Source organism: Euwallacea fornicatus, chromosome 18 (genome assembly GCF_040115645.1).
Source record: "Euwallacea fornicatus isolate EFF26 chromosome 18, ASM4011564v1, whole genome shotgun sequence".
In the NCBI taxonomy this organism is placed as follows: Eukaryota; Metazoa; Arthropoda; class Insecta; order Coleoptera; family Curculionidae; genus Euwallacea; species Euwallacea fornicatus.
Genome location: NC_089558.1, coordinates 4,050,207 through 4,072,159, shown reverse-complemented (window position 1 = coordinate 4,072,159; position 21,953 = coordinate 4,050,207). Strand labels below are relative to the sequence as shown.

General features: G+C 34.4%; 3 protein-coding genes across 3 annotated transcripts; 2 read left to right on the top strand and 1 right to left on the bottom strand.

Moving 5' to 3' along the window:
* Positions 1 to 23: 23 nt before the first annotated feature.
* On the bottom strand, positions 24 to 8,649 carry Patr-1 (Protein associated with topo II related - 1). The gene is made up of 15 exons (XM_066293223.1): positions 8,511 to 8,649; positions 7,550 to 7,715; positions 7,062 to 7,249; positions 6,815 to 7,007; positions 6,512 to 6,639; positions 6,414 to 6,456; positions 6,114 to 6,247; positions 5,408 to 5,586; positions 5,187 to 5,331; positions 4,966 to 5,130; positions 4,697 to 4,917; positions 4,474 to 4,648; positions 4,262 to 4,419; positions 1,924 to 2,062; positions 24 to 1,866 (listed from the first exon to the last, which is right to left on the bottom strand). The coding sequence occupies exons 1-15, from the start codon at positions 8,565 to 8,567 to the stop codon at positions 1,600 to 1,602; spliced, it is 2,358 nt and encodes a 785-aa protein (XP_066149320.1). The 5' UTR covers positions 8,568 to 8,649; the 3' UTR covers positions 24 to 1,599.
* On the top strand, positions 2,167 to 4,099 carry LOC136345170 (uncharacterized). Its single transcript, XM_066293224.1, has 3 exons — positions 2,167 to 2,634; positions 2,685 to 2,931; positions 3,079 to 4,099. Exons 1-3 carry the CDS (start codon positions 2,338 to 2,340, stop codon positions 4,053 to 4,055), a joined length of 1,521 nt encoding a protein of 506 aa, XP_066149321.1. The 5' UTR covers positions 2,167 to 2,337; the 3' UTR covers positions 4,056 to 4,099.
* A 181-nt stretch (positions 8,650 to 8,830) lies between the features above and the next one.
* On the top strand, positions 8,831 to 9,999 carry Ufc1 (Ubiquitin-fold modifier conjugating enzyme 1). Its single transcript, XM_066292572.1, has 4 exons — positions 8,831 to 8,988; positions 9,109 to 9,240; positions 9,293 to 9,460; positions 9,839 to 9,999. Exons 1-4 carry the CDS (start codon positions 8,857 to 8,859, stop codon positions 9,923 to 9,925), a joined length of 519 nt encoding a protein of 172 aa, XP_066148669.1. The 5' UTR covers positions 8,831 to 8,856; the 3' UTR covers positions 9,926 to 9,999.
* The last annotated feature ends 11,954 nt before the right edge of the window (positions 10,000 to 21,953 follow it).

The following is a 21,953-nucleotide window of genomic DNA, read 5'->3' as shown; positions in this document are numbered from 1 at the left end:
TTAGGAACCAGACCAATCCTTGATTTAAATCTAATCTTCTCCTTTTATTATCTGCTCAGACATTACTTATTTCTACTTAGATTTAAAATAAGCGATCATAATAAAAAGACGATATTCTATCAACATATTTCGATATCTTCAAATTACCTAAACGTAAAAAAATAGATAACCTTACGTAAATATTGAAGACGATGTTCCCAAGACGCTGCTAAAAACATATATATTTTCGCGGCTGGGAATTGCTGCAAGCCCGATTTGCTCTCGCATTTAAAACACATCGAGTACCTACGAATTTGATTTTTTTAAATCAGATTATACGTCCTTGAATCGTCCCGGAGAGAGCACATCGGGCTTTGAATATTTATTAATAAAACAATATTAAGTTTACGTTATTTAACCAATGAAATCACATTTCTTTCATATATCTACATAAAGCCAATCGAAAAAAACACGTAATAAAACATAATAACACAAATTTGTGTTAATTAAAATTTTTTTTTTATAAAGGATCCCACATATATGACTTCAAGAAGAAGACTTTCAAGATGATTTTTGTGTATGCAAGGCAGATATAAAGAAATTTTGGAAATTTAAGCAAACTATAATTTGAACAAATTAGTGCCGCACCTGTACATCTTGGTGTAGTTATTTTCCTATTCGGAAAGTGGTATTCTGCGCATAGGAAAAATTGATACTAATGCGAAAAGTGATACTTTCCCTTACGCGATTGCAGCTGCCGGAACGACACAGCGAAGTCCGGCAAGTAATCGAGCGCAAGAAAGACACTTTTTGCACGAGTTAAGAACAATTTTTTCTAGTACCAACAAATATATTTTAATGACTATTGAAGTTCTAAACGGGAAAATACGAATTTTCCCCACATAAATATGTCCAGGAAAACGTTAATTAAGAACGGTAGTAAAAAACATTGAGTGCCTCTTTACTTCCACTCATATCAAACCTGATTTAAACTGGCATGTTTATACGAGTCATGCGAACAAAAACCACATAATCTAATTGAATTGAACACATATTTTTCAAATTCTCGTTCGGGTCTGCTGTCATGACACCAAAGCCTCAGATACGTGGTTAGTAACGTGAATCATCCCATAGAAATTATCAATCTGCATTCCTTTAAGGCTGATCAGATGTTTAGGCAAAAACCATTCTATAACTTGAAAACATAGTTTATGGGACCTTTGTCTGGTATTTAAAAATTATTTTGTAACGAAAACTTACACTTAAGATATAACTCCCATAAATTAAAATGGCGAGGTTTCAATTAATCTCGCTTTCAAGGAACGATTGATAAATTCTAGTTCCTATTATCCTTTTGCAAAAAAAAAACAAGGTCAGTTTAAATCAACATTTGGCAGCAAACTGTACCAGATTTGTTGCCAAAATTCAACAAACCTAACAGAAACTTTCCATAACCATTGTCACTCTTCAATCACAATATTAAAACCAAATTTTGTAATAAAAACATCGCGAACAGCACAGCAATTGTAACCCCATATACGAGGTGCTTGGATGTGAAACACCTTGTATATAGTAATCTCCAGAAAGCTAAAACAGCTTAATCTTAACCAATAAAATCAGTTAATGAATATGATGCACGTCTACGAAATATTTTTCTAACGTGGCCTTCTTATCCACAGTCAATAGCTTAAACCTATCAGCGTGTTTTCTGAAAATCTCCGAAGAGATCCCCTCTAAGGGTACTGGTACCTTGCTGACACTTTCCGCATGTTTTGCCCAAGATATGAGGAAGTTTGTCCAGTCGTTGTGTTGTTTTTCTGTGGGATCTACAGTGGAGAATATGGTTTCTGCTCTGAGAAAAAGACACACCAGTGCTGACACTCCAAACTATAAAAATTGTCGCAGAATTATCAAAATATTACAGTAAAAATCCTCACAACTTACTCTATTAAGCACGACGAAGTAAAGCGGAGCCTTCCCAGCGTGGCTCAGAGGTGTACTCCTGTTGTTTTCCTGTTTCACTTCTTCAACTAATCCGGTTATCATGTCTATAATATCTGACATTGTGCACGTTTGAACGAATCTGAAATAGGAAAAAGACAAATATAAAATAGGATTAAATAAGTTATAGAAATAAATAACTAATTTTCAGCAAAATTGCAGTACGCAGTAAGTTGCGTAGTGTTTTTCATATAAGACCCCCACATCCTCCAGAAAACAGTTATTCCCATATTCATAACTTCTTATCAAATCTTGGCCCCTATTCCATATTATAAACAAGTTCAGCTTACAGTTACAATATATGAGGGCTTATTTGTCGCGACTGCTAAACCGCCTTAGTCATCAGTGAACATTGCAATGTTTGAAATATACGCGCTCACTGCCGGGGTTTTGTTGCCCACAGGCATTTTCACCTTTCTCTACTTTTTACATAAATCTAAGACCAGCTTAAAGAGCACCAACTTATGGATTCTGATTTTCGAGAGTTTAGCCACAATTTTGCTCGGAGTGTTCTATTTGTGTAGTGCGGTAATTTTATCGCGAAGTTATAATCGGGCAGATGAAGTAGGATTTGTAAATAATATTGAAGATCTTGCAATTATTAATGAGACCATGATAGAAGATGCGGAAACCCCCGTGTTTTATTCAGTAGACGTAAGTTGGTTTTATTGAATTTAATCCATTTAATAATGTCAAATATATAGACTGAAGACCCATCTCTGTTGGAACACAGTAATGAGATTGAGGGAACGAGAAATAACAAAAACAATGTTCAGGAATTTATGCAAAAATACCATCAGCTAGTGAAAAACACCTTTAAAACAATACAGGAACATCAGGGTGAAAACGGCCGAAATATTAATCGCAAGATGTTTAAAAATTTAGCAGATAAAGACGTATTGGAGAATCAAAACTGCTTCTTAAGGATTTTCTTGTATCAGGCACTATTGGGTAAACTAATCAACAAAGAAACGTTTGGGATGAAGCAAAGGGGAAGCTATTTCACTCTTAAGGAATAATGATATTCAAAATGTTAGACGCTTCATCCGAAACTAATTGTCAGTTTTGGTGACATAAAACATTTCAGTCCTTTTTCAGTGTACTCCTTCATCACAAGTGCTCTCTCGCTTATAAACACCTGCCACATGTGGGTACAGCCCCCTGAAGAGACACTCAAACTCGAACCTGAAACCTCTAACAAATCTGAGTCTGAGTCTCAGGCATCCGCATCGTTTGGAGAAAAAATTGTTGACGAAATTTCCAGCCAAAGCGCCGCCCCTGTGGGGCCTCTGTTTGATGCAGAGAGCATCAGCAGTGCTTCCCCAAACCTCGACGTTTTTACCGTGAAAAACACTTCCTCGCAACGCGAATTGAACTGTCAGGATAATTATATTGTTAAATTTCAGCCGATACTATCGACTGCAGGAAAATGCTCGAGCATGCTACTGTTACCTGCACTGTTAGTGGGCTTATTGTACCTTGCAATGCAGCCTCAGATTTCAATCAATGAGGCAAAGACGGATTTGTCCATGCTGCCAGACTTTAACAACACAAGATCCGACATTAAGCCCGAGCTATTAATTAAGAACCAAGACAATGAAATTGATCGCATATTACGCAATGTGTACAGCGTGATTAATAAGTTCCAAGACGAGCACAAACACTCTAATATGCCCATAGTAAGAAAGCAATACTTTTATAACTCTAAAATAACCAATATGACTACTCAGTGCCAAGGTAACGAAACCTACACAAAAATATTCGATGTTTTTGTACCAATATTATCCTTTTTTGCCGTCCTGTTCTATTCAAAGATTAGAGCAGTTAAAATGCCGAAAGACAACTGGAGCCTGAATATGAACAAATGTATTGTAGCCTTTTTTGTACTTTGGGTACCCGAGATTGTGGAAACTTCAACGTCAAGATTAATCCTTCCGAGAGAACCCAATATATTGTCTGCTATTTTGCTTTTTATCGGTAATTTGGACAGGGTGTATGCGGCTAAGAGAAACATTAACATGTTTAAACATAACTTTCAGAAAATGAATGCTTTTGTTAATCCAATCGCAAGTTAATATAATGGTATATGTTTTGAGTAATAAATATTGTGTTTTGGGGTATGAAAAATTTGTTAATAGTTTACGTTTTCTTTTAGCTTCCCACTTTTCCAAAAAAAAAACTCTGCAAGAGTTAACGTGTCTAAAAGTTCCGTCGACCTTTGTGATCAAGTGAAATTAGAGAATCGGTAAAATAACAAAAAAATTTACTATTACCTACTTACTTTTTAAAATGTGGATAAAGTTTGGGCAACAACGTATCCCCGGCCGTATCCCTGCGACCATTCAAAGGTAAACTCAACAAAACCTTACTCCATATATCTAAAAGTTGTGTCCCGAAGTTTTCCAAAGACAAATAGGGTAACAGCCTTAATAATAGCATCTAGAAAACATAAACCAAATCAGGAAAATGCAATTTTAATCACCAAGTTAATACCTTTCCTTTCCTTATATTAAGGAAACTAGAGAACTTGTCCTCTTGAACAAATCCGCTTAAAATTCTATTAATGTAGTCCAGTTCGTTTTCGACCACCGGTTCGCTTTCCAACTTAAACAGTCTAAGAACTTCCTGTTTTTGTTCTGGAGTTGTCGCTTGTTCCAACTCTCTTAACCTAAGGAAATTCATTAAGACATCTGTAGATGAAGTATTCAAAAAATACCTTTGTTTCTGCTTCATCTCCCGTAACTTCTCCATGTTACTTAGATACAATGGATTGTTGATATCTTCAGCTTTCAGCAAGAGTGAGTACAGAGCCTCAAGCTCCAAAAGATACTGTTTTGTCTTCTTAGAGTCTCTTGAAGGAGGAGGCAATTCTTGTTCTTTATCGGGCTGAACTACGTCCATATCAATTATCTTCCTTGGAGCAGTCACTGAGCCGCACTACAATTTTCGCTCATATAAACGAACTTTACATATATGTTAACTTACCTGTAATTTCCCTAAAGAATTCTCAAACTGCAACGGTGTATACACTCTAGGAGTTAAATTGTTTTCTTGCCTCTCACTATTCCTCCTCTGCCTTTGGAATTTATTGTTCCTGTCATTGTTGTGGATATTTTCTTTGTTACTTTTCGATTTCCGCTCTTTGTAGATCTGCATTAGATTGAAAAGATAATGAAAAAAGTTCTTTAGAGAGAATTATAACATACAGTATAATAATAATCATCGAAATACGGAGTTCCAGTGTTAAGCTGAATCATTTGAATGTTCAGAAGCCATTGCTTATCTTTAGGCGTCATCAAGCCTGCATATTCGTCTCTGTTTGGTTGCTCGTGTTGATCTCTATTGCTATACCTAAATTTCGGATTACTAAACATTTTTTGACCGAAATATGAATTTTTGAATTTAGAAAAAAATGTGCAATTCTTACCTACTGCTTCCGCTATCATGCCGCACTCTCTGGCCGAGATTGAGCTGATATTGTTGCTGCTGTTGCTTTTGAGGCGAATATTGCTGCTGTTGCATAGGATGAGGTCTAGACGGTCCTATTATTTGCTGACCCACGATCCCATGGGGAGGTGGAGGAGGATAATTAAATGGGTGATTTACCTGGTTTGGGAAAAAATTGTATGTTACTATCTAAAGACCTGTGGAAATATGATCGTTTTGCATCTTGTCGTGAATACTTTTAACAGTGGCAACAATACAAATTTCAGCAAATTAAAGAACTTTCGCCTTAAACTACAAATTTCGAGATGGGTGTCACCAATATGACCTCTGAGCTATTGATGTTTGTACGTTTTGGCTAATTACTATGAACACTTGAATAAACACATAAGTATATAACATCAATTAATTAAATCTATCTGGTTAGTATTGAAATCTTAATATTTTTTCTATCTCGCGTATAAAATTCTAAGAAAACATAGGAAAGAAAAAGCGCCGACTTGCTAATCTTACGTGTTTATCGCGTAGTTAATGAAGAATGCAGAAAATCAGGGTCTTTTAATATCATTTCTGAGGCTTTAACAGTGCGTGTAAATGCCACAAGGTACTACTTGTGAAAAGTAAAAAAAGGTGATAAAAAATATGGGTCAAATTATAAGCCTATATTAATAATTCTTTTCGATACTCACCGGTAGTGGATAGGGGTACCCTGGAGGACCATTAGGATGCATCATATGATGATGAGGAGGCATCATTCTAAATCCCGGGTGCATCATTGGATGATTCATAGGGGGCAAATGCCGCATATTCGGAGGTGGCAGATCTATTAAGAAAATAAGACATTTATTAAATTTGTCCTATTTTTGAAGCGTTCTAAAAAACTCCACAAATAACTTTTCAAATATCCCTGAAGTATTTTCTTTTTTTATGCAAGGTACATACTCAATTACTGAAAGTGAAAATTGCAAATTCTTTCTTTAACCACTTACTTAAAGGAGGTAAGCCGGGAGGCGGCAATCTAGCACCAGGATGCTAAAACAGATAATTTAATCATGAAAAACAAAACTAGGTATTAGAGTAGGTTTACCTGTAACATTGGATGGTAAGGATGAACCGCAGGAGGAGGCATAGACAACAAAGGCCTCTGCTGTCCCTGAGCATGTTGTAGATTAATCTGATTCAGTTGAACATGATTTTGTTGCTGACTGTGTAAATCTGGAAATATGATAACCAGGGCATGCAGTTTTCCAGTCAGTTTTGATAGTAATATTTACAAAAAATCACCTTAATAAATTATTAAGTATTGTGAAACTCTTCAGATGCTGCAGGATTTTCCTTGAATTTTCATCAAAAAAAAGTATTCATCAAATCTATTCCCTTTTACACTTACCTATTCCTTTCAAATCTACAGGCAATTTCTGTTGTTGTGAACTTTTGATCAAATTCTTTTCCAATTCCTCCACAGTGCAAATTTTACCCGGCTGCAGTTGAAAATTTATTGGGGGTACACTGTTGCTAGAACTGCCTTTTGCATGGCTGTTTAAGTAGGAAAGAACAGGATTTTGGGCAGTTTGCGTCTCAATCTGAATCACATAATTTGTATGTTAAAACATGATCATACAAAACTGACAACTTACAAAGGATTTTGAAGCCTTTTGTAATGATGACAGCACAGAATTATTGAAGACATCCCCATTTTTTTGAGGAGGGTTATAGGTCCAAACTGATGAATCTTTAGGAAATGTTAATTCTGTGGGACTTTCATCATCATCATCATTATCATCATCTGATAAGTCTTCTAAACCCAATCGAGAGAGAGACACATCTGAAAATAATATTCAATTTAAAATTATATAAAAGATTCAGAAAATATGGAAAATAGTTATAGGACTAAAAAAAGCTATTTACTTAGACTCATGAGCTTCCTAAATACTAGTTGGGTACAGGAAATTATTCCTGTCCAATCATTTGAAATATTTAAGAGCAAAATTTGTTATGTCTACAGAGGAAAACATTTTCCTTTGAATGAAAAATATATGTCATTACAAACCTTTTTATATTTATTACATGTAGATAAACGTAATACTTAACATTTATGAAACATCCACATAAAACATTAACTTACCCAGAGAATCACTGTGCTTTGAACTCTCATTGATTGCAAATTGTTCATGTTGCTTCTCCCAATCATCATCATTTACACAAGCACCAAAAGTCTCATCATTTAAGGCATCATACTCTTCTTCATTTTCAAAACCATCATCATCTTCTGGTAAAAGTGGTTCACCATTCTGTGATAAACATTGATTAAATGTATAAAAGGATTGCTGCCAAAATTGTATTTGCTAGTTCAAATATTTCATGTGATAATATAAATGCCAGAAGGATATAGAATTATCTTAGGAATTTTTCTGGTAGGACATTCTAAGTATTAACAAATTTCTTATCTTATAAAATATATTTTTTACCCACATATTTTACCACCAAAATTTACATGGTGATATATTGAAGCAATTGTATATAAGCTATCAAAAATTGTATGTTAAAAGAAGCAAATAAGATTAACCAATTTGAGAGTGTAAGAAGCTGAAACTAGGCTTATCTCTACAAATCCTAAAACATCTATGATATGATAAATTATTTAAATCATATTTTGAATGTTGTCCATATCTTAAGAGTATAGTAAATGTGACAATAAGTTTATCCCAACATCTGGCTGTATTTTCTTTGATACAATAAAACAATTTATAAGAAAATCAACTCTAATAACGGGTTTACAAATCATATTGTTGAACACAAACCTATATAAATTCTGATAACAAAATAATAATGATCCACACTGCTGCACAAATACTGTGGTTACCTGGATGAAAATTTCAGTTATGGGCCTCTTCTCTCTCTGAATATTTCCTGAATGCTTTTAAATTCTGTATTAATCATAGCAACTTATTTATCAAATCTGTATAGGAAATAGTTAAGAAAAGAACCTTAACTTCTGGACATTTATACAAAATTTGGCAACTAAGGGGCTACGCTCTAGACTCAGTTTTGAGCCCTCGAGGGCTCCAAAACTATTTCCGGCTTACCTTGGGATCCAAATCACCTTTCAGAGAAGTGTCGAAATCAAAAAACGAATTTGCCATTGGATTTTCTTACAATTTTCAACATTCTCATTTTACACAAAACAGAATAACAATTTTCTCTTTTTTACTACGATAAAGATCTGTCAAGTGTTGATTATGATGAATGTCAAATACGTCATTTTCCATATGGTCCCTTCAAATTAGTTTTTATCTTCGTTTAATGCATAATACACAATTGAGACATATAATTTTTTCTTTCAGTGCAAAAGAGAATGTATGCATGTATTAAATGACGTTAAAATGTCACCTATGACTTTGACCGATTTGGAAATTTGAGGTTATACAACAAATGACAAAAATGGTAGACGAAAGTACACGTAAAACTTTGAGTAGCATTCCGCTTTTAAAAACAAAAGCTGGGCCCAGAGAAAAGGAATTGTGGGTTGAAAGACTCAAGGAAGAATATCAGTCCTTGATTAAGGTAATTCAGGAAGGTCCTATTATTTAATGGAAAAATTACACTCTAATGAACCCATATGTTGGCATAGACTCTTTATTTCATAAACCTCCTGAAAAATATTACACTTGAATTTGATTTCAGTATGTCCAGAACAATAAAACTGCAGATAATGACTGGTTCCGCCTAGAATCGAATAAAGAGGGAACAAGATGGTTTGGCAAATGTTGGTTCTTTCATGACCAACTCAAATATGAGTTTGATGTAGAGTTTGATGTATGTAAACTAAGTCATATGCCCCATTAGAAGATTTGATGGATTTTAACAGATTCCAGTGACATATCCAACTACAGCCCCAGAAATAACCCTTCCAGAATTGGATGGGAAGACTGCTAAAATGTATCGAGGAGGAAAGATTTGTCTTAGTGATCATTTTAAACCTTTGTGGGCGAGAAATGTGCCTAAATTTGGAATAGGCCATGCAATGGCTCTGGGAGTAAGTGTTCATCAGTTATTAAAAAGTGGTAAAAATTCCCAGGATAAAAATTCTTTTGAGGAAATTTTAAATTCTTGATGAATACCAAAAACATATTTAAAAATTAGAATTGCATAATATTCATTTCATAATTAAGTACAAATCAATTTGTAGAGATTGGTCACATTACATTGCTGCTTCAATAATTAAGCCATTAACATTTTGATATCCATTTATGGGTTTATTGAGTTAATGCAAAGTTGTAAATTATTCGCAGGGAAGTGTGTAGGCGATAATAAAATGTTAATTAAAATTGATGGTTAAGTGAATAGTTTATTATTTACATTGACTAGTATATTTATTGCGTATATAGAATGTATAAAAGGGTTCTTTTTTCAGCTGGGTCCCTGGTTAGCAGTTGAAATTCCAGATCTAATTGCCAAAGGAGTTATACACTATAAAGAAAAATCGGAAAAAGAAACCTAATTATTAATTAAGAAAATAATCATTGTTTTGAATATCTTAAGTTTAATTTTTTAATAAATATGTAGTTTATTTGATGGTGTTTCACTTCCTTTAAATTTCTCAACTGATCAGTAATAGGTTGCATGTTGGCTACCAAGCCTACCCAGCAAGAATTATCTTCAAAACCTTTAATAAAACAATTAATACGAAAGATGGGCAAACCTAATACATAAGAAATGATTGACGATTTAACCGAAATGCCAATATAATTTAATATCTTTATAATAATAAGGTGTTGCTTCTAACCCAACCCTCTAACACTGTGCTTAACTCGTCCTTTGTGGATTTTACCAACTACTTGTGCCTACTTATTAAGCGATAAAAAATTACGTGTAGAATGGACTCCGTTGCGAGTCCTTGTGTAATAAAATTTTTCTATTTAACGAAAGAGGTGTTTCATTTATTATAAAAGTCTCTTCGTCATCTTCAAGAGCAGTAAAAAGTATCGTGAGAACGCACCCACGGCAAGGACAATAATCGTTTGTTTTACGTGCCTCCAAGAAGAGAAACTGTTGATTTAAATTGAATGGTAATTGCAATAATTACTGCACCGAATTAAATAATCTCGTTCCTACGAGGTTGTTTTCTTTTAATGCCTTTTCAACCATCCTATAATTTAGAAATTTATATGATTTACTAGCTCTAATAGAATGATATGGTGGTGAAATCTCACAACATTTAATAAAATAACGTCTTTAGGTCCGAAAAAAGATATTTTTTGTGCAATATAATACGATATGTGATACACCTATAATACATTGACTCATGATACACACGAATTTTACTTCGCACTTTAGCATTCTACTCTAATATAAACGGCCTCAGGTTATCGTTTAATATCCATGCTTCCTTTCATTTTCCATCCATAGTGCCATGTTCGGCTAAATGGAAGATTGTGGGTATTCACACAATATTCGTAAATTATGTCGAAACTGATGTTGCTTTATACTGTAATTATTACACCACCCGCGCTGTTGTCGTGATATTTTAGTAGATACTAAACACAAATTGATTTTTTTTATTAGAAGTTACCTTTCGAAGACCATGAATTATGATATTTTGTTGCATCAACCATTTTTCTTCAATGATTTCTTTATAAATGATATTATACAAAGATCATTTTATTAATACCAAGGTAAAAACTAAAAAAGATTGAATTGGAGAAGTTTCATTGAGACTGCAAAATTTCGACGAAGGCAGAATTGCCACACAAATTTGAAATACAGTGAGAGCATTCAAACGTAACATATTCCATTTCATCATTGAACTTGAATGCAGTGCGCAGGCAACAAAAAATTGCAAAAAGAATTCTGCAACATAAAATTGATTCGGATCCCCTACTTAATATCGTTCCAGTTATTAATCCATAAATGATGATGAGCTTATAGGCAAAAAGATACCGGACGCATTATATGTATATTGCCCTCCCATTACGCAACCCGACATACACTCTTTACACGAAAACACATGTCACTATGATATACTGTGTTCGAAATTTATTTATACGTGATGAGAATATCATGGACTTCTCTGACTCACTTGGTACAAACGGAATCTTTAATCCTCGTTCATCCTCCTGAAACGTGTAAATAAGCTTTATAATTTCTTATAAATAATTCAAATAACAAAACGCGATTCGATCCCGAAAATCAGACCTTTCTTGGCCTAAATTGCCATAGTTTCGGCCAATAGACCCCCCTTACTCATATATTTTAGCCAGCTCTCTGACATTAAGAAAAACGTATCGCTATCGAAATCTCGAGTAAATGCCCCGAAATGCCAATTACCCATAAATTTCCGAAGCATGAATTTGAATTTCAATTAAACCGAGAAAGATATACCCATCACTTATTCATCTCGCATAATCTGGACATTACGAAATGAAGTTTAGCATAATACAACTTGCAGTTTCGTTTGGTCAGTGAGCCATGGGAAAGTGCCTAAGATATCAGTCGTGACCAATACCTAAGCATTTAGATGAATAAAATCTATCTTCAAATTCTTCGGTTGTATTGTCAAATATCGCCCAAAAAAGCGAATACATTAATATTTGAGTTTCGAGTTACAACATTAAAAGTCAAGTCAAATTGCCCGTATCGAGCAACGACCGCTTAACTGCGTCAGGAAGCACCTAATATAGACGAAGAGAACTCTTTGACAAACTGATAGAATTAAATTTCAGTGTTTTTTGACATATACGCATTCGTTGAAATTGATGACTCAGAGACCGTAATTACGCACCAACTGGCCTGTGAAAGTACATCATCACTCTTAAGAAAGTGTATACTCTTTTGACCTATTGCTTAGGAGGATAGTTGAGTGTGGCTCAAACATGGTGATTTACCGGTCTTCCTGCTTCTATTTTCGATGTTTATAAGCTGCAGAACGATGCAGCTATTGCCAAATATTATATGACTTGTCACAGAAAATAGCCGTGTGGTAATATCTCACCATTCTCTAATAAAAATCACGGTTTTGTAACGCTGATGTGTTGATATTAGATGTAGAAGTAGTTTGGAAACGTATATATGTAAATAAGGAGCTTTCCTTATAAGTCCATGCAAGTATGGGCCTTTCAAAACTGTTCTACTGAAGTACAACGAGCAGACACTTGCAAGACATTTTGGCGGGTGAATGTGTAAACATAAAAAGCAAATGTTAAAGATAAAATCACAATATGCTCAGATTACATAAAACAATGAGTTCTTACATAAACTACCACAGGCAATTACCACATACTAAAAAAATATATTTTATCTTTTATAACCCCTTGTTTCGCTTTTCAAATCAAACTCACGATTCCATTAAATTGTCGAACTACACTCTCTAAAAATGATCCCCTAAGGGGCTTCTAGAACTACTTTGTAATCTATGCATACCGGCGCTTAATCGTTTCCACCAATTTTCAGTGGAATAATACCTGATAAATAATCATTCGAACCGATGAAATTAAATTCATAGTTTATTTCCCCATGCTGTGTTACGTGCAATGATGAAGCTCTTCGAGAATTGGAAGAGTTCGTGAATATTTCTGAAGAAGGTAAAATGCAATGATTTCTCAAAGTTAGGACTAAACTAGGGAAATTCTTCTCCGACCGAAAATTTCGTCCATTGAGGATTCAATCGTTGTCGAGTTCTTTTTCAAAGATTTCCGGTGAAATATCTCAAATTCACCAATTCTTCCCACGCTTCAAAAAATTCCTCGGTTTATAGAATCAGGAAACTTCACCAAAAACTTTCAGAATTTTTCCAGTTCAGAACACATTTTTGAAATTTTTAGAATCTTTACACGAAACTTTCTTTTGCAACCTTTGAAGAATAATCTTACCTTTCTTGGATTAGTATTGGTATTGGTAGTCAGCCAGCTCCAAGTCGTAATTATACATGGTGTTTTAAGTACGTCTGGAAATTATACCCATTTCTATTTTTAGTGAGATTAAAGCTCTAATCTAGCTTGTGTTCTATAGCGATTATGAGTGGTTCCTCCATAAGCTTGATAGGACTACCGCTGACGAGGTCTCAAATTAGGTTCTGTCGGTCTGTACCTTCAGGCATTTCTCGACAGTTGTCTCAATACAGGTTCAAATATTGACAATGTGGGAATCACCTACTCAAAGAGGCTATTTATCGCCCGAGCTCCCCTGGCTCACGAATTCACTAATTCATTTCCAATGAATGGAATACGTTTTAAGCACCAAAATGACGTTAACACGTATTCTTAGTTAAATCTAAGAAGGTCCTCAAAACGAATTTGGCGTTTGAGTAAAAATAGAAAATGGACCTTGGAGAACCCGACAATACAGGGCAAACATGTTCGGAAAATTTAAAAACTAATTGAAGCACCGTTTTTTGGTCTAATCGACGGATATGGCGCAAGGGGGCCGTCCTAGCGGCCCCGCTCATTCCGTTGATGAGTTCAATGAGACGCCTCACTTACACCGTTTCTTTGCATGTGAAATCGGTCATTAAATCATTCGACTGAAGAAGCGGTGCTGTTTGGACGGTTACTGTGTGTGGGCGGCACGCGCACAGATTCTCAAAAATCCATCGAAACTTGAAATGCCGGAAAATTGCCAAAATTCTAATTTCACTCGGAAATTTCTCAAATTTTAGAAAAAAACGATTCAGAGACTCGGAGTGGAAGATCGCGCGTTAAGCATGAAATTCCATGGGGAAAACGTCGAACTTTCCTGCGATTGAAAAGTTTCCTACAGTTCCAAAATCAACCCTTAGGGGGTATAAAAATTCTATGAGGGATTTCTGAGAGACCACATCAACATACAAACGTCTAAAGACCTCGTTCGACGGCGTTAAACGTACATCCCGCATACATTAACCCACTGTTAAAATAAAATTCCGCACCATAATGGCTTTTTCCTGCTATTGCGTCTAAAAACACTATAGAATTACTATATTGAGAAGTCTCAAGAATATTTAAATAAATAAGTGTCGCTTACTGAAAGAGAAACTTGATAATCATACAACAAATATTCAACACGCTAATTGAGCGTTTTTTGCACACAGACGCCGTCATCATCGATTGCATACGTAATTATAAGATTTCATAGGGAAAATTCGTTTATTTGGAGAAATTGGTTTGCTTATACTTTTTGCAAGAGGTTCTTTAAATTCGAGGAAGTTTTCTAAATCGCGCTATTAAGTAAGTACTAGGTACCTACCATCAAGGAAGATCCTGTATCGTCCATGTGGTCCAACTACGGACCAAGAACAAGCGAGCTGAATTAAAAGCACTTTCTATTCTATACAGTGTGTGGTGTTACGCGGATCGACACAGGCTGTCGGCCATAAGATTGTGGGAAAATCGTCGATTTGAACCAGGAAACAAAAAGGATGATGTCCGCCCGCATATCAGACATTATTTGCTGTTACCTAATAATGAAACATATTGCGCCCGCTTACAATTGAACAATTCTTCTGCTCGGTTACCCTTTTTCAATATGAAATTAAAACGTATAATTAAGATTACCAGCACAATGTTATTGCCATTTGCTTGTGCATGCCTGAATTAAATTTTCACATCTCCGCAAGTCGGCAATTAACAGAACCAGACTAATTGCGGCTTGAGTAATTCCTGTCTAAACTCTAATTTGTTTTGTGCACACAGCTTTTGAAACTTTGTACATGAAACTCGTTCTATTTGCATAAATCTTAAGTGTGTCAAAGACTTATTTATATGAGAAAAATATGGTGTTCGTGGTGGTGGAATTGCTTGGGCATATTTGGCGGATGGGTGAAGTCGGCGAGATTCGATCAGGATCGATCAAGCGATCCTAAGGGACCACTCGAATGCATGGCGAAAGTGTGATGAACAGATGAACGATAGTTCAGGTTGTGTGAGACAGATATAAAGATAGTGTTTGCATTGTTTTGAGGAAGAAACTAAAGAGGGCGTTAAGACCCAGGGCATTTGGATTAAGTACATGACAAGGGAGCCGCAACGAGAAAATTCGAGATGACTGGCTCCTCGGGAAGGCACTATGTGGAGATTCAAAGTCTATCCCCACAAGAACCAAAATCAAAAAGCCTTGGACGCAAAAACTAGTTTTCCCACGATCAAATAGAAACATTACTTTCATCATGGTTTACCCCAACCAAAAGCATCGTTTCCATTTCTAGATCTTGAGCCTTGAAGGGACTTTGAAATGACTCCCATCGAGAAATATTCCAGGAAAATTCGGAACACTTTCTAATAGAAATTAGCAACCCCTGTAGGTTCCAAAAAGGAATTCATGAAATTTAGACAAAAATCCGTTTATATTGAAAATTTTGACCAGTCTCCATGAGTGCTAGATAAAAAGGGGCTTGCAAGTTGAGACACGTGTACAAAGGCTTCAGTAATAAAAAAAAAATTGATATACCAGTTTAACGGGCTTTTTTGATTTATTCATTTAAAATGCATTATATTTATGAAGATGGTAACATATTAACATGGAGATATTTCAAGGAGAGATAGTATTCTGCAAAATAATTTAAAAAAATACTAATGGTCAAAAATGCACTCTTTTCAATATTCAGTTTCATGTTATTAAAAGGACTTTTTAACATTCCTTACAATTTTGCTTTTTTTAAATTATTATATTTATTATTATTTTAAGAAATTCGGTTAAATTATATAAATTGCTTCAGATAATTGGTAAATGAACCAGATGACTATTTTTTCCTTAGTTCCTTTACATTGTTAATTTGTGTCGATAGGTATTTTTGCAAATTCTACGAAAACGGTAAAAGTTATGAAAATACTGCAACAGACCGAAAAACTGAAAAATTGAGCAAGGAATTAAAATTTAATATTACAATTCAGATAGGGTGTGTAAAAAAAACTAAGCATAAAATGATATAAAAAACGTGACGCCCTTTATATGGTTATCAATAATTTCATGAAATGGTGAAAATAAAAATAGGTACACGAAGATAAAAAAAACTCAAGGCGTACGTAAGAAAAACGTAAAATATAAGAAAAAATGTAAAACTTTGTCACCCCCTCTATCGGAAATGGTATATTTTTAACTATGGGACTATTGTTATGTTTTTTATTATTTTGCAAAGTACTATCGCTCTCAAATATATATTTCTGATGGCATGTTACTCCCAATATATGTATAAGGCCTTATTAATCTTTGGTCGAATGCGAAGGATCTAGAAAGTAACACCAGACGTATAGTTGTGAACAAAAGTATGGAATATCTGAAATCCATCATTGTTTTATATCTAAATAGTTAAATATTAAGAAATAAATATATTATACAAAAATCCAAGTATATATCTAACAATATTATAAACAAAAACAAGTAAGTTTATTTCTACGAATATGAAAAAAAATAAAAATAATAAATTATACTGGACAAAAGTATGGAATACTTCGTAAAATTCATTATAATCAATACAAAACTTAAATAAACTAATATTTTGCGGTATATCCTTTCAAGTCGATAACACCCTGACATCGACGGTGCATGAAATCGATTAATTTTTCACAAATAGAAATAGGAATCTTCACTCATTCTTCCTGCAAGATTTTTCACAACTCATCCGGATTGCACACATTCCTATCTCGAACTTTTCGTTTTAAACGTGCCGAGAGATGCTCAGTCGGATTGAGATACGTTGCCTGAGACGGCCATTCTAATACAGGAATGTTATTATCATTCAGCCAATTTTTTACTAATGCAGATGAATGTTTAGTCATTGTCCTGCTGGAAACGCCAAAGTAAAGGCAAATCTTCATCAGTAAATGGCAGCTTATGGTTCTCAAAGATGGCTTTGTATTGAAACCGATTCATAATTCCCTCAATTTTGACCAATAGTCCAACGTCGAATCGAGCAAAACATTTCCATACCATTATGTTGCCACCACCATGTTTCACTTTTGATTTTTGATAGTTGAGATCAAACCTAGTCCCCACTGGTCAACGAACATAACTTTTTTCATCGTAATTGAAAATATTAACTTTAGTTTCGTCATTGAGGACAGTACTCTACTTTGAAGGTGACCAAAACAAATGTTTCTGAAAAAAATTAGTTCTAGCTCTTCTGTTCTTAGAAATTCAGGGCTTCTTCACTGCAATCTTTCCTACTAATCCCATTTCGGACAACCGATGACATAGAGTGCGATTGCTTATACAGGGTGTCCAACGAATATGGGCCACTATCCGTATCTTGAAAACTATGACTAGGAAGAAGTTGGAACTTGGGCATCATATTAAAGTGGAGGTGATCTATCGATTAAAAATATTTTCATGAAAATAACACTTCCGGTTATAGCGGAAATGAATGCCCTATATATTATAACAAATTTCGATTCTGTGGAACATTATGAATATTTTTCGTGTATAATGTTCTATATCTAATTTTTACGGTTTTCAAGATATTTAGAATTTTCCAATAAAAATTAGATCTCCAGCCATGAATGTATTTTCTAATAATTCGAAAATGGCTATGTATTTTTTATTGAAATTCTGCACTATTGTACAAAATGCTTTAGTTCTTGGATCAGTGAGTTAAATCAAGTTTTTTCATATAGGGTATTCAAAAAGAGAGTCCCAAATTATCATTCAAGAATTGTAAAAAACTCAAATTTTTTAAATAAGAACCCTCTATTTTTTCAACGAATATATATTTAACACCAAAAATAAATACTACTTTCAATTCAATTGTCTACATCTAAATCTAATCGTTTTCATTTTATTTAAAAAAAAAACCTTTTCAATGTTTAGTACTTAACAATTTATTTAAAATAACGTCTAGAGTTACTAGGTGGCGCAACAGTCGTCAACAATAGGCTTCTTCCTTCTACAAGATGCTTTAACAGATCCACTCGTTTTCAAATGAACTATTATGCGAGTTTTCGTAATGGCTTCGGTTTTTCTGGATATCGAATACCAAATGTATGACATGTTCTGGTTAATACTTTGTTACATTCGCCATAAATAATAAACATATTAAGATAATCTTCGTTTGAATTATTTACAGGTGCCGCCATACTTAAATTCTGGCGAACAGCGCCACCTAGTAACTCTACACGTTATTTAAAATAAATTGTTAAGTACTGAACATTGAAAAGTGTTTTTTTAATAAAATGAAAACGGTTGGATTTAGATATAGACAATTAAATTAAAAGTAGTATTTATTTTTGGTGTTAAATGTTAGAAAATACATTCATGGCTGGAGCTCTAATTTTTATTGGAAAATTCTAAATATTTTGAAAACCGTAAAAATTAGATATAGAACACTATACACGAAAAACATTCATAATGTTCCACAGAATCGAAATTTGTTATAATATATAGGGCATTCATTTCCGCTATAACCGGAAGTGGTATTTTCATGAAAATATTTTTAATCGATAGATCACCTCCACTTTAATATGATGCCCAAGTTTCAACTTCTTCCTAGTCATAGTTTTCAAGATACGGATAGTGGCCCATATTCGTTGCACACCCTGTTTTGATGGCAATATTGTTAGTGATTTCTTGCTTTATGATCCTGAAGAACTTGCCAGGTTTTGCAGAAGATATTTTTTGAATCCGTCGATCGGTAGTAGCATTCGTCTTTCTTGGACGTCCAGGTTAGTTCAAATTAGTTCAAGTTCAGTCATCTGTTCTATCCCCGTAAGTGCCAAATATTCTTAAAATTTTGGAGACAGATGCTTGGCTGATTTTTAACATCTTTGCAATTTTTTTGGTTTGGGTAGCCATCACGTGACATTTGGACTATTGATTTTCAAAAATCTCCCAAAAAATACTTTTTCTTCGGCATATTTCGTATAAAATGCACCTGACAATCGGACTTAATAACTGATAATGCCCCCATAAACAACAACACTGCATAGTGTTCCATACTTTTGTCCAATAAAAAAAATGTTTTTAACAACAACATTTTTAAAAATAACATTCCTAAGCCAAATATTGTACGATGAATTTAGGAACATACCTTTATCTTATCAACAAACTTTGAAGGCGAAAACAAAAATGGTCACCGAGAAAATGTTGTCTCAAAAAATGTTCCATACTTTTGTCCACAACTGTATCTGTAAAGCAACAAAATACATACAGTGGTTGCAGAAAGTTTGACACCTGCTGATCACGCTCCTGAATAAATAGTCAATGACTTTTTGATCAGCATTTTGACATTCCCCGTGTAAACAGTTTAAGAGATCTCCTCTTGTTGAAATGCTACGCACGGCTTAAAAGGCACCTCTTAAGCATATATATATAAAGCGTGTTCTATTGGTTTTAAATCGGGGGATTGACCATGTTCTGCTCTAGAAATTCTAGCACAGATCACGCAACCTGTAGACGATCGATTAAAAGATTAGACGAGATTATCACGCATCAGTAAGAATTGTTCACCCATTTACGTCTTCTGTGGTAAGACGGCAAGATGTAGAATTCTGTTTCGATATGCGTTTGCATTTAAAAAAACTGTCCACTAAAGCGAAATCACTGCCACGACGAATGTCAATTGTAGTCAAAATCATAATTTGTTCCCTATTGGTATCGATTTACTTCCCAGAGAGTTGATGAACAAATTTTGTTTCCGAATCTTCTCCACACCTTGATTCCTCGCTTCGGGTAGCGTTTGAAACGAGATTTCTAATCGTTAGTGAAGAGAACATGAGCAAAAACATAAACAAAGATATGTTGTTCTGCCATTCTGAACTAACTGAACCTATTAATTTTAAAAATTATACAGGGTAAGTCTTCAGTGCCGGATCAGCTCTGCAGTACGTTGCAGGGCGATTCTCCGAGAGCATGGGAAAGATAATAGAAAAATTCTGTTTGAAAAATTGATCGAGTTGTTAAAGGCAATAGAAATAGTAGATTTGGCAACATGTTATTGAAATTTATACGAGGTTTCCAAAATATTGTCCCTGTACTTCCACACATACATACATATGTATATGTTATAGTATGTGCACGTCTCAAAATACATATTAGGTTATTGCATAATTTCTGTCGTATTTTCGAAAGAAATTTAATTTAGTATCAACATATTGTCCATTACTGTCAATAACTTGCCCGTACGTAATGGGCAGCTTATCGATCTCGGTCGCAAAAAAAAGTTCACTTTTTTCGCCAAAGAATTCTAACAATGCGTTATTGACATCATCTTCAGTATAAAACTTTTTCCCATCTAGAAAATTTTGTAATGACAAAAGCAAGTGGTAATCTGATGGATCCACATCTAAAGAGCAAGGTGGATGAGTAAGAATTTCATGGTCTGGTTGGTCTAATTTCTGCCCGGTCTTACGTGTGCTGTGTGGTCAGGCGTTGTCATGTTGAAACGCAACACCTTTGCGATTGGCCAATGCTGTTTGTATTTTCCTAATTTTTGAATCCGATCATGATAATTGATCGCAGTAAACATCAGCGATAATGCCTTGACCATGTGGCAAAAGTTTATAACATACAGGGTGGTCCGTAATGATAGTCAAATCTTTTAACAGGGGATTCTACCAGTTATTTTAGAGGGGCATCTTTGTATGAAATTTTTCAATTTGGGCCCTTCATGTCTAAATATTCAGGTCTCAAAATTGAGGAAAATAATCGTTTTTCTATTTCTTAAAAACGGTTACACTTAGAAATTTCAATTTTGGTACACATTATCAGCTAGTCAAACGTTATTTTATAGTGGTGTCTATTGTTTGACTTATGTTTCTGAAAGGTGGGAATTAGCAACGCTAATTTTGTTTCCTTCGTGTATTCTTTTACGCAAACTGTTGGTTGTATGAAAAAATAACAAGAGTGAAAAAAATTTTTATGTTTAGTATTTAAAAACAAAGTTTTGTTGAAATCGGTTATTGTAGGAAAAAATTCTAAAGAAAACAAAATTAGGGGTTACTAATTCCCACCTTCCAGAAACATCAGTCAAATAATAGACATCACTACAAAATAGCGTTTGACTAGCTGATAATGTGTATCAAAATTTAAATTTTTAAGGGTAACCGTTTTTAAAAAATTTAAAAAATATATTATTTTCCGCCATTTTAAGACCCGAACATTTGGACAAGAAGGGTCCAAATTGAAAAATTTCATACAAAGATCCTCCCTCGAAATAGCTGGTAGAATACTCTGGTAAACGATTTGACCACCATTCCGGAACACCCTGTATAGGTCCTTTTCTGTCTCACCAAATAAATAGCATTCATTTTTGTTGGTGTGTGCTGGAATCAAGGACTGCTGAAGCCTTCTCATTTGGGAAACATTTGGCCTTTTTTCTAATTGGATTATTGTGCGTAATCCATTTTTGGTCTCTAGTACCTAATCGGTCCAAAAAAGGTTCAAACTTATTCCGTGCGAGCTATGCAAAGCATACACAGCAGTGGAAAAAAGTAGAGCAACTTTTGAAAAATTGATATAATTAGGGTTTTAACAGTCACAAATATTTAGGTATAGGGTCAGTATGAAGCCAGTGTATGTCCAAATACTTCTGCAAAAAAATTCTTTATTTTTAATTTTTTGTGGAATTT